The sequence below is a fragment of the Colletotrichum aenigma genome (genome assembly GCF_013390185.1).
Source record: "Colletotrichum aenigma strain Cg56 chromosome Unknown KSG_Cg56_contig05, whole genome shotgun sequence".
Classification (NCBI taxonomy): domain Eukaryota; kingdom Fungi; phylum Ascomycota; class Sordariomycetes; order Glomerellales; family Glomerellaceae; genus Colletotrichum; species Colletotrichum aenigma.
The window spans coordinates 4,569,918-4,592,823 of NW_023500911.1; the positions used below are offsets into that span (position 1 = coordinate 4,569,918).

The following is a 22,906-nucleotide window of genomic DNA, read 5'->3' on the forward strand; positions in this document are numbered from 1 at the left end:
GACAATTCGACGGCATAAGGTCACGGTGATTGGATATTGCAAAGTAGTGAGCTGATCAGCGTAGAGGCTACGTTGGGAAACGTCCATAAGCTCTGTAACGATGGACTTCAAACAACTCAAACTAATGTCCCTTGGGCAATAGAGTAAACGTAATACAAACGATGCAAGCATCAACCTTTCATGCAGCAAAAGTTTTAGGACGCTTTGTGACCACGATCTTCTTCGAGTCGCCATTATTCAACTCCACACATCCTCAAACCATCTCTTTGACCTCTTCCTTTCCTGTCTCCAGCTTTCGACTTGATCATCTTCCCATTCTTGGGTCACCTTAACTGTCTCTCTCACGACGTTGCCGGCGGCCTTGGCCATGTTCGCGGCACCACAAATATAAAATGCAGCATCCTCATCCAGCAACAAGCGACCAAGATCCCGGCTTCGCTCCCGAAGCCGGTGTTGCACGTAGGTCTTCTGGCTGTTCACCCGTGAAAATGCTGTAATGACCTCGAGCTTTCCAGCCAGGGCACCGTCCATCAATTCAGCAAGCTCGTCTTTGAAAAGATAATCTGACTCATTTTGGCATCCAAAGAACAAGACCATTGTTCCAATCTCCTTGCCAACAGATGCAAGCCGGGCGCATTCCTGTACAAAAGCTCGGAATGGTGCTATGCCGGTGCCGGCGGCGACCATCACCAGTGGCACAGAAGGGAGGATAGGAAGCTTGAAGGATGATCCACAGATCTGTGCATGAACTTGAGACATGTTGGTTAAAGCTGTCTCGGGAGACCCGGGCCTGTTTGGCTGAAGGCGAGATAGATATGTGCTTGCAAGGCCCGCGATAGTGACATCTGGCTTGGCTGCCAACTGGGAAGGTTTGACCGAGACAGTGAGACTGACGTGACGAGGCGAGGTGATCCTAGAACTTGAGATAGAGTACAGACGTGGCTGCATCGCTGGTAAGAAGTCGATCATGAATGACAAGGGCAGGTTTGTCCACGTGGCTGACGGATCAACGGTAAGGGTATGCTTGAGAAGCCGGGCGAGAGTAAGATGGTTTTGTTCCAGGAAGGCTGCGTAAGTCTCTCTGTCATGGCCAATTGTCTTGAGTTCGGTCTTGACCTTATCGGTAGACGCAAATTGGGCCAGGGATAGGACTGCCTCTCGTGGAACAGCTGCGCAAATCTCAAGGTAATGCTGGCAGAGTGCCTGAATTGTGGTTGGGCTTGGTACTTTGGGCTCTTCCTCGGTGGCCTTGCTGACCACCTGAATTGACCCGTTTCTTCTGGAGTCCAAGCCCAGAAGCTCAAGCAAGGACTCGACCTCATCAATCGGGTTGACAGGCCAGATGGCGATGTGGTCTCCAGTCTTGTACTTGATCTCAAGGTGACTCGACAAGTCCACCTCCAGATCGATTAGGCTATGTCCTTGGCCATCGTGTCGCGCAAGCTCACGTTTGGCTCTGACAGGCAGTGCAGCAATCTCAGAGTGGAGGGATGTGGCCTTCTTCGATATTGCTCTGTAGAAAGGCTTCCCGACATGATCGTCCACGTTATCGACGATGACATCGACGCTGGGCTCGTACTCGACATCGTACTCCTTGTAGGCAAAGTCATTCACAAGCGTTTTGAAGAGGCTCTCTTTCCAGTCCATGAAGTCTTCCTCAGTTGTTCTGGTGGCTTCGTTGCCCTTGCCAGTGGGCAGAATTGCCGTGGCTCGGAAGCTTGCGAGGGCCGTCACAACGTCGTCAATGACTTTGTTGTAGAATCGATAGTTGCTGTTACCACATCCAAAGGCTGCGTACTTCAGGTGTTCCAGAGAAACGCCGGTCATTCTGGAGGTCCAACTGACAAAGTCCTGAGCGTTGTCGCTGGGATCACCTTCTCCGTAGGTGGACATAATGAAAATGCAAAGCTTCGACTCCGGTATGAGAGGGATGGTCTCAGCGTCATAGTCTGACAGATCCGTTACAAGAGCATTTAGCTTGAAGCGTTGGTGGAATTCGCGGGCGAGACGTTGGGTGAAGCCTTCGGCCGTGCCAGATTGGGAACCCCAGAAAATAACCAGGTCAGATCCGAGTTCTTGAATCTTCTCTGCGATATTTATGGTCCGTTTTGTGAGAGTGACATTGCCGCCCGTAGACTCTTGGGGCTTCCAAAACCATTTTTGGTAATACGGGTCGGTCTTGGGGAGGATGCTCCCTCCGTTGAAGACGAAGAGGGATCCCAGGATAACGAGAGGGAGGAGGAAGTAATCGTCGTAGGTGGCCTGCTTCGACAAAACGTTGACAGCATCCATCAAAAAGCCGACTTTGAGTATTGTTGGAAGTCAAAGATGTAGCCATGTTGAATCCGTGCTTTGCTTGTGAGAGAAGCTGGACGGCCATAGTCGACCAAAGCGAGGGAGTTGCTATTAACCTTCTGGTACCAACGGGAGAACACTCTGGTAAGATATTTTTATCGATCATTTCCAACGTCGACGCGAATAAGCGATCACTTTCCGAATACCGAGATAAGCCATCAGTTCAATCACTGAATTATGATATCCCTAGCCACTCGACACAAGTGCCGTTTACGAAAATGGTAATCTTTCGCCGGTTTTCACACCGGGACGACGTCACGTCGATTTATGTTAATGTTACTCTAGACCCGAAACCATGCCCCAACCCCACGGGGAACATGGCCTCCCCGCATGCGTGGTCCGTCAGCCGCATATCGGTCAGACTTGGCGTCAAGAAAGGCTCACGATATCTTGGGGTATTCGCTTCAAATGGAAGGCATCCGGCGAATTATTTCCAAAGGCAGATGCCTTAGACCCAGATACCGAGCTTTCGGCGAATTATGACCCGTTTGAAAACGAAATTGAGTGACATCCTTTATTCATTGTGGCTTTCTGACGTGTGACTTCTACCTCTTGCTCGGTAGCCGATCTCTTTGATCGACAGGCAAGACAGTTCCCCGCGGATTATGCCAGAGCATCCAGTCCCGCGGGTTCTGGAAACGAAATAGGATAGAGCCCAGCCTGTGAAGGGTGCTGGGGATACTGTAGGATTGTTGGATAGGACTGTGTGTAATCCTTTCACGAAGATTGAGTATAAGACTGTTGCTCTCGATGCCACTCTTTGCAAATAACAGCCCATCGACTTCACTTCGGCCTCTTTGATCTTCAAGGTCATCTTCACTTAGATCCTGAAGTTAAAATGTTGGGCTATTTTGCTGCGGGCCTTGCGGCCCTCGCCGCTATTACTTACCTCGTCATTCGACCTATCTTCCTCTACTTCTACGACTCCAAGGGTCTCCGCAAATACCCCAATTATGCTCCCCTATCACCATTTACAGACTTGAGGCACTGCTATCTCACAGCTCAAGGCTTCCGTTCCAAGGAGCTTCATGAGACGCATCAGACAACAGGGCTGCCAATCTTGAGAACTGGTCCTAATGCCCTATCCTTTGGCGACACCCGAGCCATCAAAGACATCTACGGTCACAGCACCAAGTGTGTCAAGGACAACAATTACGTTGTTCTGAGCGGGAGCCACAGGCATCTCTTCGATGTTGTTGACAAGCCGGAGCATGCGCGAAAGCGCAAGTTGTTGTCGGCTGCTTTCGCCATCAAGAACCTCGAAAAGTGGGAGTACAAGGTCGCCTACACTGCAGAGCGCCTTTTCAAGGCATTCGATGAGAAATGCACCGAGCCTTTGAAAGGCACCATCCCCGAGCCTCAGGATCTCACCATCAACTTCAACCACTGGATCAACCTCTGGACCATTGAAGCCATCAACTTCATCACCCTTTCCTCCAAGATGGATCTCCTTGATACCGGAACGGATGTTGTCACGGCTGAGAGGCGCGACGGCAGCACATACAAAGCTCGCTACCGCCACTCTCAGAACCAGACAGCAATCGCCCAAGCAGTGTTCGTTTGGGACTACAATCTATGGCCTTGGATTGAGTGGATCACCAAGTCTGTTCCCAGCAAGTACAAGAAGATTTGGGAGGACGGCAAGCCCTGGGATGATGTGTACTACCACGCTGCTGCTGCGCGCCTGCGCAAGTACCAAGCCGGTGAAAAGCTGGACGACTTTTTTTCTTGTATGATGGAAGACAAGACTGGCTCTCCCAACAACCTTGACTGGGGTGAGCTTGTCGCCGAGGTCGGCGCCATCATCAACGCTGGATCAGACACCACAGCTATCGCCCTAACGCATATTTTGGAACTTTTGATCCAGTATCCCGAGCACATGGACAGACTTCGCAAAGAGGTCGACAGCGTCCTAGAGCCTGAAGAGGTGATCGCTCCCTATGACAAAGTTAAGGACCTCCCATTTCTGAAGGCATGCATCGACGAGGCCCTCCGCTTCATCCCGCCCACGTCAGCTCCATTGCCTCGTCGCACGCCTCCGGAGGGAGCTCGCATTCTGGATGAGTGGATTCCTGGCAATACCAGTGTCTCGATGACCATCTATGGAGCGCACCGAGATCCGAAAATTTTCCCTGATCCGGAAACCTTCAAGCCGACGAGGTGGCTGGACCCTGAGGAGAGGAAGCGCATGGAGCCGTATTTCATCCCCTTTTCGACCGGGGCGCGTGGCTGTATCGGGAGGAACATTTCGTACTTGGAGCAGATCATGATGTTGGCCTCATTGGTCCATCGGTATGAGTTTGCGTTGCCTTCTCCTGACTTCAAGTTGGAGAGATTTGAGGCTTTCAACATTATTTGCGGGCCTATGCCGATTAAGATTTGGCGAAGGACACTTGAGTAACATGTTGAAGCCTCATGTTGTCTAAATTGACACCAAATAGCTATTGGATTACAACAAAGACTTGAGATACGACTATTATTTGCAAGAGCACTGGCTCCTGAATGGCGGCTACCCTTGCGTACTCTAAGCTTCTGGGTGCTGAGATGTTGTTCTTGCTGAGCTTTATTTATTAGCAAGTTCCATACAAGCTGAAGTAATATAGTCGAGTAAAGCCGGCCATGAATTTGTTTCGGCCTTCTAGGAATCTCTGCTGTTCTTGATGTATTACGGGGGAGAAATCCATTTGCGATGCCCATTTTGCAAAGTCTACCACACTCAGCTTGGTCGTCAACTCAGATGGTAGACCTGCCAATGTCATTTCTCTCGAACGTGAAGTCTTTCCCCTGGGCTTTACTCTCGAGTAATCCGTGATCAAGAATAAAACGGCAACAATCTCCGCCGGGAAAAATCACCATTGAATTGCAATCTTGCCAGAACCAGATACTTCCTTCTAACTAGGCAAAGCGTTCCTCGTGGCCCATAGTCCATGACTGTCAGCTAGAACCTGGGGTAGTTTCGTATCTGTGCTCAATATTCAGACTGAACAAGCGCCATGTAATTGACTCATAGATAAGCAAAAGGTCTTGCGGGCAAGGTCTGACGCAATATTAACCCCGTTATTGGTCATGCTTCCATATCTGCTACGACTGTGACGATAGGCTCTACATCGCCATCTCCGACTCTCCGATGACATGGAGGACACTCGGCAAGAGAACTTAATGCCGTCCTTGGCGCAAAGTACTGAAGCATTATGCCTTTTGACGGTACGGCCGGACCCCAATTTCGAGGGATTGGTCTGGCTGCTGCGCTCCAGGGATGCAGGCGTGCGTGTGAAAGACCCCACAGCCTGCTCCAGGCGCAGATGACAGCTAAGCTTGCCCCTGACTCTACTTCTGATATCAGCTAGCGCCATCGCCAGATTCGAGTGACAAGGCTAAAGATGACGCTTCTGAGGCTGGGGTGCATGTCTCGGCTGGTAGAGACAATTCATGTTTGGGTCCGAGATGGTTTGCGGGGAAGTTGGAGTAGACTGAGAAGCCCATCCCAATTAGGCAGTCACTCGCCGAAATGCCGGCGAATTCGCGCCTCTTTTGGATGATCCATTCAAATCATCGAACGCCCCCAGGCGAGGCGCGTCACGCGGTGTGGGTCGAACGCTCGGCCATCTGAACTTGGTGAGTCGATCTCTGTCCAATGTTGTACCAACTCTTTCATAGTCTTCTATTCCCCGCCCGTGATGTACTCAGTCTGCAAGCTGATTCACTCCCCTGCTCTAGTTCCAACCAGAGCACGAATAAATCGCCGGGGATATGTGACCGCAGACAATTGACAGGCAGTCTACCCCGTGGGGGAAGCACGTTAGCTCCCGGCTGTCTCTTTCTCCAAGAATCGAGAATCTCCAAAACAGTCCGCCCTTGACATTGCCTCTGTCCTGATTGGCTGGCGGCATTGACCATGTCCGCTGTTGCCATGGATGTAGAAGTTGATGTTAAGAACATCGGCCAAAGTATAAAGAGATGAGTTGAGAAGCTATTCAAAAACTTTTGTCTCATCTGCTGTTCGACACTAGTTCAGAGGAAATCTCAACTGAGCCATCCACCATCACTCTCCGGGACCTCAGACTAAGAGCCCTGCACCCCTTTTCCAATCTTCCGTGTCCCGGCTCATTGTGTGCAACGGACGTGAATCCGTCATGTCCGACCTCGAAAAGACGCAGTCGCGCAGCGGTGCTCACAGTCAAGTTGAAGATGTTAATGCGAACATCTTAGCACAGGCTGACGCGCCGATTAACTACGATGTTGATGGCATCAAGGGCATCGTGCGGTCCCCATACGTATTGGGGGCCGCTCTCTTGGCTTCCTTTGGTGGATTCTCCTTCGGTTACGGTACGTCCACTCCCAATCGTCAGAATCGCCACGTAAAGATCGTGTCTAATCAAGCGCGTCAGATCAGGGTGTCATATCAATCATCCTGGTCATGCCCCAGTTCCACGACCAATTCCCCGAAACGTCCCCCGACCACCCGAGATATGGCTTCAACACCGGCTTCATGACCGGCATGCTTGAGTTCGGAGCTTTCATAGGCTGCCTGTTTCTCCCATACCTCGCCGACAAAATCTCCCGCAAATGGGCCCTCACGATCGCCACATTCTTCTTCTGCGTCGGCGCCATCATCCAAACCGCGGCCCATAACTACGGCACCTTGGTCGCCGGCCGAACCATCGGCGGAATCGGCGTCGGAACCCTGGCCATGGGTGCGCCATTGTACATCTCTGAGATTGCACCTCCAAACCTGCGAGGCTCTCTTCTCGTTCTCGAGTCCATCAGCATCGTGATTGGTGCCATTGTCGCGTACTGGATCACGTTCGGAACGCGAAGCATCTCCGGCGAGTGGGCTTTCAGGCTCCCTTTTGCTCTGCAAATGGCTCCGGCGCTGATGGTGGGCCTCGGCATCCACTTCTTCCCGTTCTCTCCGCGGTGGCTCGCGATGGTCGGCCGTGACGAGGACAGTCTCGGAGCCTTGACCAAGCTCCGCCGTGTGCCCGTGTCTGATGAGCGTGTGCAGGCTGAGTGGAAGGGAATCCTATCCGAGGTGCGATTTCAGCAGGCAATGGTGGCTCGCGACCACCCGAGCACCAACGCTTTTACCGCCGAACTTGCGCAATGGGCGGATCTTTTCGGACCTCGGTACTTGAAGCGCACCACCATTGCTCTCGCGATCCCGTTCTTCCAGCAATTCTCAGGTACGATGGTATTTCCCCACAAGATCTAGAAGTTTGTTCTCTGATGCATCCCTTTGAAGGAATTAACGCGTTTGTGTACTACGCTCCTACATTCTTTGCTGCACTCGGTCAGAAAGGGGACATGCCCCTGATTTTATCCGGGATGGTCAACATCTGCCAGCTCATCGCTGGCATTCCGACCTTCCTGTTCCTCGACCAAGTCGGACGCAGAAAGCTCGCAATCGGAGGTGGTTTCGCCATGGCTGTCCCCCACCTCATCATGGCAGGCGTGGTCGGCAAGTTCAACAGCAGCTGGAACGAGCATCCCGCCATGGGTTGGCTCGGCGTTGCCCTAATTTGTGAGAAACCCCGCCCCTTTCTCGTAGCAATCATGAACCAGTGGCGGAATACTGACTCGCATCGCTCACAGATATCTACGTCCTCTGCTACGCGACATCGTACGGCCCCTTGGCGTGGACCTTGCCCGCAGAGATTTTCCCGAACTCGAAGCGCGCCAAGGGTGTTGGAGCTGCGACCGCCATGATCTGGCTGGCTAACTTCATCATCGGAGTTTGTGTTCCGGAGATGTTGATCAAAATTGGCTGGGGGACATATCTCTTCTTTGGGTGTTTCTGCGTTGCAGCCGGTGTCTTTTCCTTCTTCATGGTTCCTGAGACGGCCCATAAGTCCCTGGAGCAGATCTCCGCCCTGTTTGGAGATCACAGTGTGGCGGAGGAGCAGGAAATCCGCAGGCGCATTGTGGAGGAGATCTGGACCGATCCGAAGTATCAGGTCTCCAGTACGCCGTAGACGTGGACGGTGCGGAAGCCCTGCCGCATCCGAGGTTGTATTCGATTTATGAATTAAAGTTTCCTAGCCATGCCGATACCCGCGTGACACGATGCGTGAACGAGACTGAGATGATGATTCGCCCGTCGTTATCGTGAAGCCATATTAAAGCTGAAGAGCTGAATGGCCAGACTCGTCATACCGCCTGCTCCAGAGCCTCAAGGTTTGTGAGCTGTCATACCAGATGCATTCCAGATGCCACATGACTATCAGAGAACATTGAAAACACCAAAATCCAATTTCTTGAGGTTCGTGATCGCAAAGCAGGGCAAATGATATCATGGCATGCAAGAATTTGCCACGATGTAGACGCCGTGGATCCCGCGGACAGCTTACACGTCCCAACTTTTCACACGTACTTCTACATGCTTACTCCACAGCCAACACCGCGCTGCGTTGGAGACTCAGTGTCAAAATCAAACGCACGCTGTAAAGACTTGCAGTGCGGGGTTCGACTCCTCCGCCAACATCTCCTTTCCAGGACAAAACCATTCCTACGTGCCCTAGAGACGGCCAGATGGAGGCCTTGGATGAGCAGGGATTGGTCGCTGAAGCTCAAGCCATCTAGAGCCGCTAGGCGCCCACTTCGCCGATTAATGTCCTCTTTATGCCCTTTTTATATGTTCCGCATTGCCCCACGCCAACGGATGGTGTCGGCGAACTGCTTCCTTCCTGGGCCACCTCGACATTTTCTTTGCCTCAGCCATGGTATGATGCCTTGCTCAGGAGGGCGGGAATGGCTCCACCACAGAGACGCGAACGGATCGTGCCGTGCGGGAAATGCAGAGGTATGTGGTATTTTGACCTTGTATTTCCCATCCTTCAATGTTGCTGTTTCTGTTTGTTCATCATGTCACGATGGCTGTCCGCGCTGTCCGCGGACATCACGGAGAGATGGATGTCTTATTGTCTTTGCCCCCTGTTTTCTCGCTTGAAGGTGTGGTCATCGAGCATGCCCGGCTAACCTGATTGAACATAGAAAAACACCTCAAATGTGAGTTATTGCGAATGGTCCCCTTCTCATTGGCCTACGTTTGTCTTGGCGACACGGCCATATGTATAGGGAGTTCCTGATATTGACGGTGGACCGCAGGCGACGGCGAAACACCATGCTCTGGCTGCAAGAAGTCAGAGTCTCACTGCGTACGCGTGAGTAACCGCTTCAGGTTCAAACGCATGGTCGCGTCAGAAAAGAAATATTCCTTCGATGTGAATCAACCGTGGCTTCATGCGAGTGCAAGTGGTGGTAAGAGCCCTCATAGATGCGTCCTTCTGCTGATGTCTACCGGATTGGACTCTGACATCAGCATTGCAACATGCAGATACACAAAAGCCTCTCGCTATCGTCGACGAGTCCAGCAACGCCCCCAAAAGCAAATCAATACCTCCTCCCCCGAATCCCAACCAACCGACATTCGAAGCCTCGATCACAGTGGCACAGCCCAAGGCAGCTGACCAACTCACCGCAGCAGCCGAGGCCCTGCAATCATTTTCGCAAGGCGGGCCAAGTAGTCAGTCAGGGTCAGCTAGTGATCTCGTCACGAGACTATCACCTATTGCCCAGGCACGATCGCAACAATCCTCACCAGCTGATGCTGAAACTTTCGACATCGGATTAGGGGGTGGAACCCAAAAAGCAAATGGGACAGCGGGCTCAAGCCATGGACACGCGTCATTCTTCAATTTTCAACCGGTCGCGACACCTTCTTCGAGCATAAGCACGCCATACACCAGCATATCTGCACCGAGCCCGTCAGTTCCTCGCTCGATACCTGAAGGATGGAGTAGAGCTATGATCAACGGCCGACCGAGACGGCCAAGTTTGCTGTCGCAATACCAGTCACCCGTCTTTGAGTATCCAAACGTCGAAGTTTCGTCAGTTGCAGGCAGCATCAGCGAGACTCCGCAATTAGGTTTGCAGGAAGGATGCCTCATCCGATGCTTTATTGAGAATCTTGCTGCAGCTGTATGTTTGTCTCGCCATGATCCCAAGCAAATCTTGAAGTATTCCCTTACTTCCAATCCGTTCCAAGTGCTCACTCAATTTGGTCACATCCAGTTCGATACCACTGACCGAGATCGTCATTATGTCCTCGTGGTGCCCCAGCGCGCAGTCTACAATCCCCTGTTGATGTACGCGATATGTACAGCGGCAGCCAGATACTTGACTCAGTTATGGTCAAACAAGGGCCCCAACCAAGTAATCGAATACCACGGCATACCTCTCCCGAATCTTAACAAAGAGTCTGCCATTCACTACCATAACAAGTGCATATCCTATCTGATGGACACATCAACGGATCCGGCACATCCATGCAATGACGATGCCCTCACTGCTATCACAATCCTTCGTTACCATGAACAGGTCGACTGTAGGGCGTTTCAATATCAGTTTCGACACGATTCGATGCCCTTGCTAACGACTCTTTTCTTGCAGCTCATCTCACCGGTTCCGACTCCGAGACATACGTCAGCGCGGTTCAAGCTGTGTTCCATGCCCAGCAAGAAGACACCATTGGTCTCTTCAGCATCATCTATCATCCCCCACGAGGCGCCGATATCTATGCCCCAAGCATGCCGTCATTACGGCACTCCGCTACCCTCATTGCCCTTCGTCAAGAGATATGGTCCGTCCTGCTCTACCGACGCCCCTTCCGACTTCCCCTCTATGGCGCCGAAGACTGCTCCCAGTTTGAACCTGACATGGTCGCCGACGACTTCGACTGGGCCAACCGAATCCTCGTATGGTGCGCCTACGTCCTCAAATTCTGCTTCGGCACGTCGTCCGATAACACCATCGATTCCGAAGACCCCAAGTCCCGAGTGGAGCAGTGGAACGCCCTCAAAGCCTTCGAGCACAACTGGGACGAACATCTGCCTCCCCACTATAAACCCTTGGCGTACCAAGAACGCAACCCTGAAAAGGGCGATTACTTCCCCATCATCTGGCACGCGAACGACTGCCAGGTGCTGGCGTTGCAACACATCGAGTTGACGAGGATCATGCTGGCGGTGCATAGCGTGAAGAACCAGAGACTGGGCATCGGTGCACAGGCGGCGAACCAGGCTTTCGAGGAGTTGCTGCGAGATGCGACACGCAAAATATGTGGCCTCGCGCTGTCGAATCACAGGGACCAACCTGCGATGGTCACTGCTGGCGTGGGCATCTCTCTGTGCGGGGAGTACTTTCACGATGAGGGCGAGCAGCAGGCCATTGTAGAGTTCATGGCGAACCTGGAGAGTTTACACGCATGGCCTACCAGTTCGGTAGTCGATGCGTTGAGAACTGCATGGGGCACAAAGTAAATCGCCGTGGCAGCGATGACCTATTTACACGAACGCGATATCTCTCGTCGTAGATGCTGCGTCATTCGCAACGTGTCGCTAGTTTTATCGGACTTTTGTCGGACAAGACTTGTTGTCTTCGTCTTGCGTGGGAACATGGGCGTGCACGATTAAGGTTCAAGCTTCAACCTGCAGGAGGTTGCATTTTTAATCCGGGTACAGGCCTGTCTCGGTTGAACGGCAACCTAAGTTCAGGTTCCGATCGAAGTTTATCTGGAGACTAAATCATTTTTAGACAAGCATCAGCGTCGGGTCATGAATTCTGACTCGCTATGCATCTTCAAATTCAATGACGTTCAACTTCCCACTACTCTGTTCTTCGGAAGGTGATTGCCGGTCTCGAAAAGCATCGGCCCAAGCCATTCATAGCTCACATCTCGGGCAGTGCCCAAGAACATTAGTTTCGCTGGACTCCTTTATCATCCAATGATTCTGCCAACTGAGGCGCGCCATCCGCATGATCGCTGTCGCGGCCATTGTGGATACGAGCTTCCTTCTCGATCTGCTGGATGTCAAGCTGAGCAACCTGTGCATTTTCTCCGTCGATGACCTTCGCGAGCTCTTCCAGAGTCGGCCCCTTTGTCTCCACATACTTGAAGAAGACGAAGCACAGTTCGAGGAAGATCCAGCACTATCAGCTTGGTTAGCGGACCATGTCTGAGGACCTTATACTTTTGACTGACAGTATAAATGAGATAAAGCTTCCAAGTCTCTCCTGCGAAATAGTCGAGTGCTACTGGGTTGGCATAGTTGTTGAGAGTCAAAGCCGACTGGATTGCGATGTTCAAGATCATCAGCCCCTTCGCTCGTAGAGTGTAGGGGAGGATCTCGACGGCATAGCTGATCAACAGGCCGGACCATGCGATGGCGTATGCGACGTTGAACACCCAGATGAAGAATATCATGGCGTGGTTGGCTCCCGGTGAGCTGTATTCTTCGTATAGCGCACAGGTCAAGGTCCAGAAGATGAAGGTGCCAAACATGCCGCCGGTGGAGAGCAAGAAAATTGGGCGACGGCCGAACTTGTCAACCAAGAGGGCGAAAGAAATGGATACAATCAGCGATACCATAGATGATCCACCCGACAGCTAGGTAGGTTATGGATGTCAAATCAGCTCATGTAGAATCAAGAATTACCAAGTGAAACTTACACCGAGCTTTTCGGTTGAGCCAGTAATTCCGGCGTTGTCATACAATATGTTGGTGTAATTACTGATGATCGCGTTTCCTGACCACTGAGAAAATATGCCAAGAGAGATGAGAATCATGAATCGGTATCTGTTGCCCGGGGTGCGGAAGAAGTCGAGGTAGCTACTGTGATTCTTGGCGGCCTGCTCCATCTTGATAGTCTCTGTGATTTCGCGGTACTCGAACTTTACCGTCGGATGGTCAACGTTGCCATTCGCGTGGTATTTGGCCAAAATTGCCATCGCATCGTCTAGCTTGTCGTTGGCGATAAGGTATCGAGGTGACTCTGGAACCCCTAAGAACGTAAGTACCGTGCCACAGAGGCTCAAGATTTGACTCACACCAAATGCCGACAACTTGCACTACAGATGGCTGGACTCATATTCAGCAATTCAATCACAGTTATTTTCAGTTGATGTGACGCTTACCAGAGCTTGCAACAATGCCGGGATTCTCCATGACCACTGGTTGTTCAAGAAGTTGGTGCCGAACGATGTCCAGGCGACGACTTCAAGCCCGAGTAGTGCGTCAGCATTCGGTCTGAAATGACTACGTTAAGGGTCACTTACGCAAAGCTCCAACATTCCAGAGACAGTTGTAAACGGTCGTTAGCCTTGCTCGATGCTGAGGGTGGGCGATCTCGGTGAGAAGCATGGGTGACGCCATCTGAGAGAACGAGTTTCCGAAACCCAGAAGCACGCGCCCACCCATAAAGCCTGCACTTCATTAGTCACAGGGTAGGCTTTCTGTCAAAGAATTCTGAACGGACCTCCCATGTTCTGGCAGAAGGCCTGAAGTGCAGCACCTGCAATCGTGATAACACCACCGATGACAATGGGCAGTCGCCGGCCCCAGTGGTCGGTGAAATAGGGGCTTCCGTTATTGTCAGTAAATTCTCTTTCCATGAAGTCAGAACCCGGGGGTCGCACACGATAGGAATGGAGGCAAGACTGCCAATTTGGTACAGAGCAGCTAGAAGCCCCAGAAGATGATCGCTGGGGCTGTCAAAGTACTCCTTCCATGACTCGAAATTCTGCACGGAGTTAAAGAACATTCTGCCTGGTGTGAATAGCTTCAAATTGTCGTGATAGGGTGTCGCAAACTCACCCATCGTATCCAGTACTAGCGGACGCAATGCAAAGGATGAAGGCATGCCAATACAGAGCCCTCAATCCAGGATCGCGATACCATGTGACATGTTCGAACTGAGGGGCCTCGTCTTGGGCATGAACTGTGGCTTCTTGATTGGGCTTGGTAGCCTTGATCTTGGAAAACGGTCCCATGTTGTGCGGCTTTCCCGAAAAATCGTGTTGATGAATATCAGACGCGAGAGACCGCTTGGGCTGACTCTCCACATACCTACCTCAAAGTGGGGAGCCTAAGGTCTAAATATCCGGGGGAAAGTATCCAAGACGCGCTTCGGGTTGTCGGGAGACCTCCCCGTCTTCAGGTCTTGGGATAGTCAGGTTGTCTCACATGAGCCGAAATTGGCCAGTCGTGCCGAGTGACCAGCAGGATTGCCCAAGATGTGCTCAGATCCTTGGGAGGGCGGCAAATTCGCATTCCAAGCTTACATCCCGGACGACAGTTATGTTCTGGGCGGCGAACCTACCATACAAAGACGTCTATCATGTAACAAGGCTGCGTATCGTCCAATGAGAACAGTCGTCTAATTTAGCCGGCATGCTCTTGGCCAGTGGAGTGCTACGAGGCCAAGGCTGACGTTCTAAGACTCTCGTTGGAACACCGAGACTCTGCCCAGTTCGCCAAGGGTCTTGGTGGGCTTTGTATGGATTCGGCTGCCGACCCGAATGAACCGCTACATACGGACCTTTCTTCTAACATCTGCTGCATTGTCATGTGAGCGAAAATGCGTGGCGTGTCTCTATATCGGTGAATAACCTTGGATCCTCAATTCCATGACAATTTCGTTTTGAGCACGAACATAGACATAAGACCATCGGGATTCGGCCCTTACTTCCACCATGATCGTCCAATGGGCAAGCTGTTCTGAGGATGTTTTGCGCTCTAACTGGCTCGGAACGAGCGAGTTAGTGACGCTATTCCATGGTATTGCCTGCCTGTGCCCCTATTCGCTCTGGTCATGCTGCCGATTCTCACAAACACATCGGAAAGTCGGGCACATTTGAGTCGATTTCAGTTTGAAAATGAGCTTCACATTCATAATATTCACGTAACCATCATCCCAAGCTGTAATCTTCAACACGAACTCCAAGCAATGCTGCTATCCAATATCAAGCGTATAACCGTCAGAAAATAAGATTGGCACGTCCATCTCCTATCTAGACTCCTCGTCAGCTCTCCAGTTCTTGAAATCACGAGCCGGCAGCTTCAAGTCGAACATGCGATCAATCTCGATCACACTTCGCCCTTTCATCTCCGGAAGAAAGAAGAAGCAGAGCACGACCGCGATAGCACACAGCCCAACGTACAAGAAGCCAGTCTTGGCGCCCAAGTTGCCAGCGTCTTTGTTGAACAGATATGGCAGGATGATACTCATGACAGCTGAGGAAGCTTGTTGGACTACTCCACCAAGACCCTGTGTCTTGGCGCGAAGTCTCAAGGAGCTAGTCTCACCCATGATGGCGTAGCCCGCAGGCCACACGCCCATGCCGCATACCACGATGATGGCAATACATCCACCAGCAGTAAAGTAAGCGACGACTGGCCCCCTCCAGAACCCCGAGATACTGACGCCAACCCAGAGGATGTTGGCCACGATCAGTGAAACGAGGGTGATCTTCCTCCGGCCCACGCGGGAGAGAACCCACATGCCCGCGAGATTAGCAAAAGTGCCAGCGACGATGCCACCGATGAGAATCATCAAACTGGTACCAGACGCCATGCCGATGGTTTGGAGGAAATAGCTTGACTTGGCGATAAGGTCGAGACCAAACATCGCGGGGAACAGATTGGCCATAAAGACGATCATGGTGCGGCGAAGATGGGTTCCTTGGAAGCACGTAAGGTATGTAGCGCCTACAGACACTTCCTTCTCCTCCTCGATGCTGGCTCTGATCTTCTGCAAGGCTTTCAAAGCGTCGGCTCGAGGGGCGTAGAGCTTTCGCGCAGACTCCATTGCTTGGTCTGAGAGCCCTTTCTCTTCCAGGAACGCTGGGCTCTCAGGGAGAATGATAGAGAGGATGAATGGAACAAGAGCCAAAGTCCACTGTGATCCAAAGGAGGCGAGGTAGCCGGAGCGCCCAGGGTACTTATTCAAGACAAAGAGGACGATAGACCCCAGCAGTTGACCGACGAGGTTGCCGGTGGGTACGAGCCCCATAGCAGATGCACGCAGCGCGGTCGGCGCCGTCTCGGAAATGTAAGTCATTGCCGTGACTTTCAGGATACCGATCGCCAGGCCTTGGACGAGCTTGCCGACGAAGAACATGGATCGCATGGTGTTGATGTTGGCGGGTAGATAGGAGAAGAAGATGCCGGCAACACCTACAGCGCAGATGATGCTGCCCGTCCGTAAACTGACTCGACGACCGACTCTGTCCTGGAACCAACCAGCGAAAACGGAACCAAACGCCATGCCTAGTGGAATAGCTGCAGACCATAAAGAGATCCAAAGAGATGGAATAATCCACTCGTCCTCGAAGATCTCGCCGTAGTCATGCTGGAAAGACTCGACAGCAACGATGGTGCCCACGATTACCAGAGCGTAACCCCATCCGATGACAATGATTGTCAGTGACAAAGCGTATGCAACCACCTTGGGGTACTGGCGGATGGCTTTGCCGAGTGGTAAGTCGGGCTCTTCTTCATTGACTGTGCTCGAAGTCTCGCTTGCTGTTTTCATCAGCGGGTTTGTCGAGTGATCACGCTTATGAGGTTGGCCGTCAGGGTACAGGCTGCTTTCCCGGCCTGTCCTAGAGTCTGTAGTGTATGATGGACTCGGTTCGGCCATTTCGATGATTTCGGTGTTGGTCGCGCCCACGTTTGCTGGGCTATATTTGCCGCGGTGGTCATATGAAGTGTCCATTGCCGATGGAGTTGACACCAAGTAGGTTATGTGGTTGGAAATAATGGGACTTGACTCAAAAGAGGTAATGGTAATTCGGAAACGTCGGTAGTTGTGGCAATGTAATAGTCAATGATGTTGGGTTGTTGAGATCTAATGTCCTTTTCTGCCGACATGAAGGGATCGGGATGGTGCTTTATGTCCCGAAATCCCCTCCATTGACAATTTACCATTCTGCCTACAATCAGCAGAATATCTCCTACTATTGCCGAGATGTTTGACCCTGTGCGGCAGGAGGATCACAGCAAAGGCGCAGCACAGTAACCAGAATCACAGAACTCCAACGGGGACCATAAATGCCAAGATATCTTACAATGCTAATTCCCACGAGCACTGCCCATACGTCGCGTCAGACTACGCTAGCGCGTTGCGCTAGGCCAGTCCAGCTAATGATTTCTACTGTATCAGAAATAAGCAAATGGGAAGGATGCAGGGTGGCAGGATGGCGCAGCATGAGTCCGAGCCAAGCACCGATGAAAAAGATGACCTACGGACACGGGAGCGGATTCGGGGCTGAGACCCATCCGGCCGGCGTCGCGGCGTTGCTCTGATTGGAAGAAGGAGCCTACGGACACGGATACGGAGGACAGGTCTAAGCCACGTACTTATTTCACCATGTCCCCCGACCTTCATTCCGACCGCTGAAGAGCCGTAATATGCCGGCAAGTCCAAGGTCTTATTCTCCAACGGTCTTTTCCTGTCAAGGCCGTAAGGCTGTGCCTTGTGAACTCCGACCCCGACGACTTTCACGGTGGAAACACGGAGTCCTGGGCAAGAATGTCTGCTATGTTGTTGCCTGGATTGATCTTTGAGACATCAAGTCCGGATGGTTGGTCAAGTCGCACTCAAGCTGACGCCGGACTATGATCTCCAGCTTGGAGGTTAAAACCTGTCAGCCTGCTTCCACGACCCAGGGAACTGCTACCATCAAACATTCGAGAATACTCCCTACGAAAGCATTTGCTCACTCGGTCTCGCCCTGCCGGAATATTATCTCCCAACTAAGATCACCTTAATCGCCTACCATGTCAATTTCTACCATTAATCAAGACATGGACCTCAAGCCTATCTGCCATATCGTCGCCCCTGTGGGCTGTATGGGATACGGCTTCGACGAAGATCTCACCGCAAATGAGCTTGCTCAACTAGTCCATACCGGCATTCCGACCGCCATCATCCTTGACGCAGGCTCAACAGACAGCGGGCCGGAGAAACTGGCTCTAGGAACAATGACTTGTCCTCGATCGGCATATGTCAAAGATCTGACGAAGTTGTTGAGGCTTGTAAATACCTTTGGTGTCCAGTTGATCTTCGGCTCTGCCGGCGGCGATGGTGCGGACGAACATGTCGTTTTGATGCAAGAGATCATCGCTGAAATATCGGCTGAGAAGGGAAATGAGTGAGTAAATATTCTCTAGTTCATGAACTCGAACTAACTGACACAACCAGAGACTATTCTTTCAAGACAATCTCCATTTTCTCCGGTATCGACAAAACCATCATCTTTGACCGACTCAAAGCTAGCCGCATAACTGGCTGTGGAACCTGTGTTCCAGCTCTGACAGAAGGCGATATTGAAGCTACCCCGCGAGTCGTTGCTCAAGTCGGCCCGGAGCCTTTCATCGATGCGATGGAAGCTGATCCGGATTTTGATGTCATCATTGGAGGTCGCGCATACGACCCGGCTCCCTATGTTGCATACTCCATGTTCCAGCTCAAGCGGCGATATCCAAATCTTAGCGAACAGCAACTCGAAGAGAGACACGGCGGGTTCCTGCACATGGGCAAAATCATGGAGTGCGGAGGGCAATGCTCCACGCCAAAATCGCATGGTGCAGTCGCAACCGTCTACCAAGACGGTGTATTTGATGTCAGACCCATTGCAGCCGAGTCGAGGTGTACGCCCCTTTCAGTGGCAGCTCATTCTTTGTATGAGAACACTAGGCCGGACATCCTGAGAGGTCCTGGTGGTGCGCTTCACCTCGACGCTGCCAAGTACGAGCAACTTGAAGATAATAGGACGGTCCGCGTCCGCGGAGCTGAGTTCAAGTCCTCGGTAGCGAGTGGCCAGCCGTATCAACTTAAATTGGAAGGTGCGAAGATATTGGGATATCGATCGATAGTTCTGGGAAGTGTCAGGGATCGTAGGTCAACATGGTGCAAACCTGGGTGTCATATGACTGATTATCTGCAGACATACTTATCAACCAGCTAGACGACCTCCTTTCCCTCGTCAAGGCATATGTAAAGCAGCAGCATCCGAATATGCCCGGAAATTGGGACCTAGATTTCCACACTTACGGCCAGGGCCAGAGAACCCCACTGGGTCCAGGAGAAGTTTTTATCATTGCAGAGGCCGTCGCATCCACCCAGGAGCTGGCAACCGGTCTTGTCTCTACGGCAAGAATCGGCATGATTGTGAGTTTTCATTTGGAGTTTGTTCATTCTCAATTGACGAGATCCACAGCACGGTCCGTACCCGGGTCAAAAGGCGACGTCTGGCAACTTTGCTTTCGGCATCGCGGGCAAACTTGAGATCGAGACTGGTCCTTGCTGCCAGTTCTCCGTCTATCACCTTATGGACCTTGAGCCCGGCGAGGAGCGACTTGGGTCCCGGTTGACCCGCGCCACTGTGGCCACCATCGGCAATCCGAACCAACCAAATACCAGACAAACCAGTCGCCAAACCCTTTCTCAAGGGCAGCTGGCGGCACCGAAGCAACATAAACAGTCTCTTAACCCCACTATGAACGGCCATGAGGGAGCAAAATGCACACCGCAGACACTATCTGACATCTCACGGGTTCTGCGTTCTAAGAACGCAGGCCCCTACGAGATTACTATAGATGCAATTTTCGAGTCTACGTCGACGTATGACGCTGTCAAGTATTCTGGCTTGTTGTCTGCAGAGACCGTTGCAAACGCTCTGAATATTTCCCCGGACGACATAGTATGGATGGGGTTCTTTGATCCGGCATTGGCGTTTAAAGTAACGATCCCTCGCTTCCGCTCTGGGAAGAAAGCCCCTGCGGGAAGCTTTATGGAAAATGATATTCACGGGTCGCAGCAGCATCTTGGTTTGTCAACTCTCAGACTCATCTCCGCACTGAGAGATCTTTAGGCTTTTCACTGTTGTTAGTGTGAAATTGTAACCTATTTCCACATATGACTGTATTTTCCTGTTTTGACACTCGTATTACTGAGTCATAATCGAACACTAATCTAAGGTATTCCTTCGATACCATCTTAACCTTGCAGTCGCAGCCGCCTAGTCTTCTCAAAGAACTCCATCATCTGGCTAGCTATAGTCGATGGCTTGGGCGTGTGAACAACAGTCACTGGACTCCAAGCAGACGCTCCGATCATAGTCTGAACGCTGACTTCAACTTCATAGTCGGAGTTGTCTGACAGCGACCCGAGGACTAAATGCGACTCTGAAGCGGCGCAGCAAACCTCTGTGGGCGAATCATTCTCGATTGCCTTAGGGAAGGCGGCGCCTCGAAGAGGACTTTGACGCCGTCGATATCTGATCAGAAAGCCCGTGGTCGGTATGGTTTCATTTTCAAGGTTCTCTCGTGCCCGGACCAGAGCTACTGCAATTGTCTTACCATCGATGGCTAGACATGGCGCTGTAGGAGCTCTGGGGAGCATTCCAGTAACGATGGTAAACCTTCCCTGGTTGTCGAGGATGATGTCGCCAACACTGGTCTTGACCTTCTTTGGGCCGCCAGGGCGGTATGCGGTATCTATACTTGCAACCCCAAAACAGATTGGAGCGGTTGCAGGTGGCAGTAAGCGCAGCTTTCGCAGAGCACAGCAAGACTGCCTCACGAAGGCAATGATGTCATCGTTCTCGAACCACTCTTCGTCCAAACCCTCTTCGGGCTTTCCTGTGTCAGAGTTCTTGCGGCCAGACTCGATTCGTGCTTGGAGTGGGTGCTTGTGAATACCGATAGAGGGACCTCCTAATGATAGGAAAAGCCTCGGAGACGTGTCGCCCGTGAGAGATTGAAGCTTCATCACTCCCAGATGGTTCTCAAATTCTTCTTCAAACAGAGAATCAAGCGTCTTTTGAAGCACACTAACCTCTCTTGTCTTCTTATCGATGAACCGCATGGCAAGCTCAGTCTGGTGCTGGAATAAGCTGGCCGCTCTTCGGAGATCTGCAATCTTTTCGTTTTCGTCCGTGTTACCGTCTCGAAGTTGAGGAAGTAGGCGACACGCCTCCTGCTCAAAGTCGTTTTGGGCGCCAGCAAAGGCAGCCCGGAAATCTGAAATCTGCCGTCCGATTGCTGGGAATTCTTTCTGGGACAAATCTTGACCGAGAAGATCCTGCAACATGAGACCCGCGGTGGAGCCGGCTTTGAGAACCGCAGCCGTCTTGTTGACGAGGCCAGTATCCAAGCTGCGTATGGTCCGGCTGGCTTTCCTGTCGAGAACCGAGAGCGGAAGAAGCTTGTAGTATAGCGTGTTCATCTGCTTAGCCAGCGTCTTGGGCATTTCCCCAGCAACCCTTCTAGCATCCTCGATGCTGGAAACATTCTCGGCTATGGCGCCGCTGTATGAGATCTTGGCATTTTCGAAAAGCGACTCGTTCTTGACAGAGAACTCGACCTTGTCGCTACCGCTGACAGGAACATTGACAACGCTCACTTTGAGCTCCCCTGTAATCTTTCTAGCTTCTTCCGCCGAGGAACAGGCCCGGATCAAGCTAAGTGTAGCGCTTCCCCCCTCAACGACTTCAGCGACGAAGTGCGTGTACTGAGCGTCGTCGAGATATTTTCCGTACTTCGTCGACGCGAGCACCTCTTGAGGAATCCGGCGGGTGCGACGCACAACGGTGCATGAAGCGTCGAGGCGAGCCTCGTGGGCAGTAGCCTTCCTGTCGTTGAGGAACTTGGCTGACCCCGTGGCGCTGAACAGCTTGAGGTCCAGGCTCAATGAGCCCTCAGCGTCGAGGGAACAGTTGGTTCGGGCTTCCTCGAGCGAATGCGAGAGGACAAAGTCCGCGTTCTGTACCTGCGCTTCATTGAGTTCCTGCTTCGCGTTGACCACTGAATGATCCCAAAGGGAAACGCCGCCGAAAAACTGTGAGGTGCGCGCGTCGTAGAGCATGCCGAGCTGGATATCCTGCCCAAGGGCGGGATGGGAAAGAGAAGTATCGTTCGGTAGGCCCATTGTATCGCGATGGTGGTGAAAGTCGACGACAACTGGATAGAAACTGCAGGAGTTGTGAGTTCAAAGATTTGAAGAAAACGATTGTTGACGGGTTGGACGACAACGTGCTTAAAATCATGGCACTCCGATGGTAAGGGTGATTACATGTATCCGTGAGGCAATCTGCAAGCACCGGCTAGCTGGCCGACTATAGAATGAAACATGAGAATACAAATCCAAAAGCTTAATGCTGCTAATCTAGCATAATGGTATCGGTTGCGTACGAGATGCTTGAAAATTCTGACTTGATGCTTCACATGTGACTGTGTGCAGGCCGTGAGAAATTTCGCAAGCGGATAAAGACTTGAGACATGAAATGTGATACTTTGTGATGTATGAAAAGGATGTGGCCCAGGTCACGCCAAGATTTCGCAAAATGGGATAAGCTGAACCATATGGCTGGCTGGGATAAAACAGACAAGCCATGGCTGCTAATGTCTCACCGGTGGCCATGCAGATCTAGAAAGCTGATTAGACGGGGGACACCGCTAATTGACAATCCCATTTGCAACTGACAATGTGAACTTGAATGACTGTGTTCTCAATCAGTCTCGATTTAAGTCGACTAATCAAATTGTGTCTACACGTCGACGAGACTTGGTTGTACTAATTATGTATTAGACGAGGTGACTATAACAGCCCATGACAATTATGAATCGTGTCTGGAGCTTGAGAGGTGGCAACACCATCGTCAAGAATATATCTAAAATGTACGCGAGGACGGCTAGTGCTCCGACTAGAT

At 51.7% G+C, this 22,906-nt stretch overlaps 8 protein-coding genes across 8 annotated transcripts; 4 read left to right on the forward strand and 4 right to left on the reverse strand.

Annotated features, from left to right (window-relative positions):
* Positions 1 to 237: 237 nt before the first annotated feature.
* cprA-1 (NADPH--cytochrome P450 reductase) lies at positions 238 to 2,292 on the reverse strand (the record flags this gene model as incomplete). Its single annotated transcript, XM_037324102.1, has 1 exon — positions 238 to 2,292. One exon carries the CDS (start codon positions 2,290 to 2,292, stop codon positions 238 to 240), a length of 2,055 nt encoding a protein of 684 aa, XP_037177743.1.
* A 901-nt stretch (positions 2,293 to 3,193) lies between these two features.
* Positions 3,194 to 4,756, forward strand: CGCA056_v008856 (Tryprostatin B 6-hydroxylase; the record flags this gene model as incomplete). Its single annotated transcript, XM_037324103.1, has 1 exon — positions 3,194 to 4,756. One exon carries the CDS (start codon positions 3,194 to 3,196, stop codon positions 4,754 to 4,756), a length of 1,563 nt encoding a protein of 520 aa, XP_037177744.1.
* Positions 4,757 to 6,488: 1,732 nt separating this feature from the next.
* CGCA056_v008857 (High-affinity glucose transporter) lies at positions 6,489 to 8,327 on the forward strand (the record flags this gene model as incomplete). Its single annotated transcript, XM_037324104.1, has 4 exons — positions 6,489 to 6,681; positions 6,744 to 7,538; positions 7,598 to 7,876; positions 7,948 to 8,327. The coding sequence occupies 4 exons, from the start codon at positions 6,489 to 6,491 to the stop codon at positions 8,325 to 8,327; spliced, it is 1,647 nt and encodes a 548-aa protein (XP_037177745.1).
* A 2,126-nt stretch (positions 8,328 to 10,453) lies between these two features.
* CGCA056_v008858 (uncharacterized protein) lies at positions 10,454 to 11,672 on the forward strand (the record flags this gene model as incomplete). The annotated part of the gene is made up of 3 exons (XM_037324105.1): positions 10,454 to 10,461; positions 10,527 to 10,738; positions 10,804 to 11,672. 3 exons carry the CDS (start codon positions 10,454 to 10,456, stop codon positions 11,670 to 11,672), a joined length of 1,089 nt encoding a protein of 362 aa, XP_037177525.1.
* Positions 11,673 to 12,108: 436 nt separating this feature from the next.
* On the reverse strand, positions 12,109 to 14,182 carry CGCA056_v008859 (Lactose permease; the record flags this gene model as incomplete). Its single annotated transcript, XM_037324106.1, has 9 exons — positions 12,109 to 12,342; positions 12,395 to 12,799; positions 12,863 to 13,194; positions 13,241 to 13,271; positions 13,328 to 13,407; positions 13,469 to 13,615; positions 13,669 to 13,772; positions 13,829 to 13,954; positions 14,007 to 14,182. The coding sequence occupies 9 exons, from the start codon at positions 14,180 to 14,182 to the stop codon at positions 12,109 to 12,111; spliced, it is 1,635 nt and encodes a 544-aa protein (XP_037177526.1).
* A 1,016-nt stretch (positions 14,183 to 15,198) lies between these two features.
* On the reverse strand, positions 15,199 to 16,908 carry fmqE-6 (MFS transporter fmqE; the record flags this gene model as incomplete). Its single annotated transcript, XM_037324107.1, has 1 exon — positions 15,199 to 16,908. The coding sequence occupies one exon, from the start codon at positions 16,906 to 16,908 to the stop codon at positions 15,199 to 15,201; it is 1,710 nt and encodes a 569-aa protein (XP_037177820.1).
* A 1,064-nt stretch (positions 16,909 to 17,972) lies between these two features.
* Positions 17,973 to 20,068, forward strand: CGCA056_v008861 (uncharacterized protein; the record flags this gene model as incomplete). The annotated part of the gene is made up of 4 exons (XM_037324108.1): positions 17,973 to 18,346; positions 18,397 to 19,091; positions 19,142 to 19,365; positions 19,415 to 20,068. 4 exons carry the CDS (start codon positions 17,973 to 17,975, stop codon positions 20,066 to 20,068), a joined length of 1,947 nt encoding a protein of 648 aa, XP_037178228.1.
* Positions 20,069 to 20,193: 125 nt separating this feature from the next.
* Positions 20,194 to 22,125, reverse strand: VTXB (Verrucotoxin subunit beta; the record flags this gene model as incomplete). Its single annotated transcript, XM_037324109.1, has 1 exon — positions 20,194 to 22,125. One exon carries the CDS (start codon positions 22,123 to 22,125, stop codon positions 20,194 to 20,196), a length of 1,932 nt encoding a protein of 643 aa, XP_037178230.1.
* Positions 22,126 to 22,906: the final 781 nt, after the last annotated feature.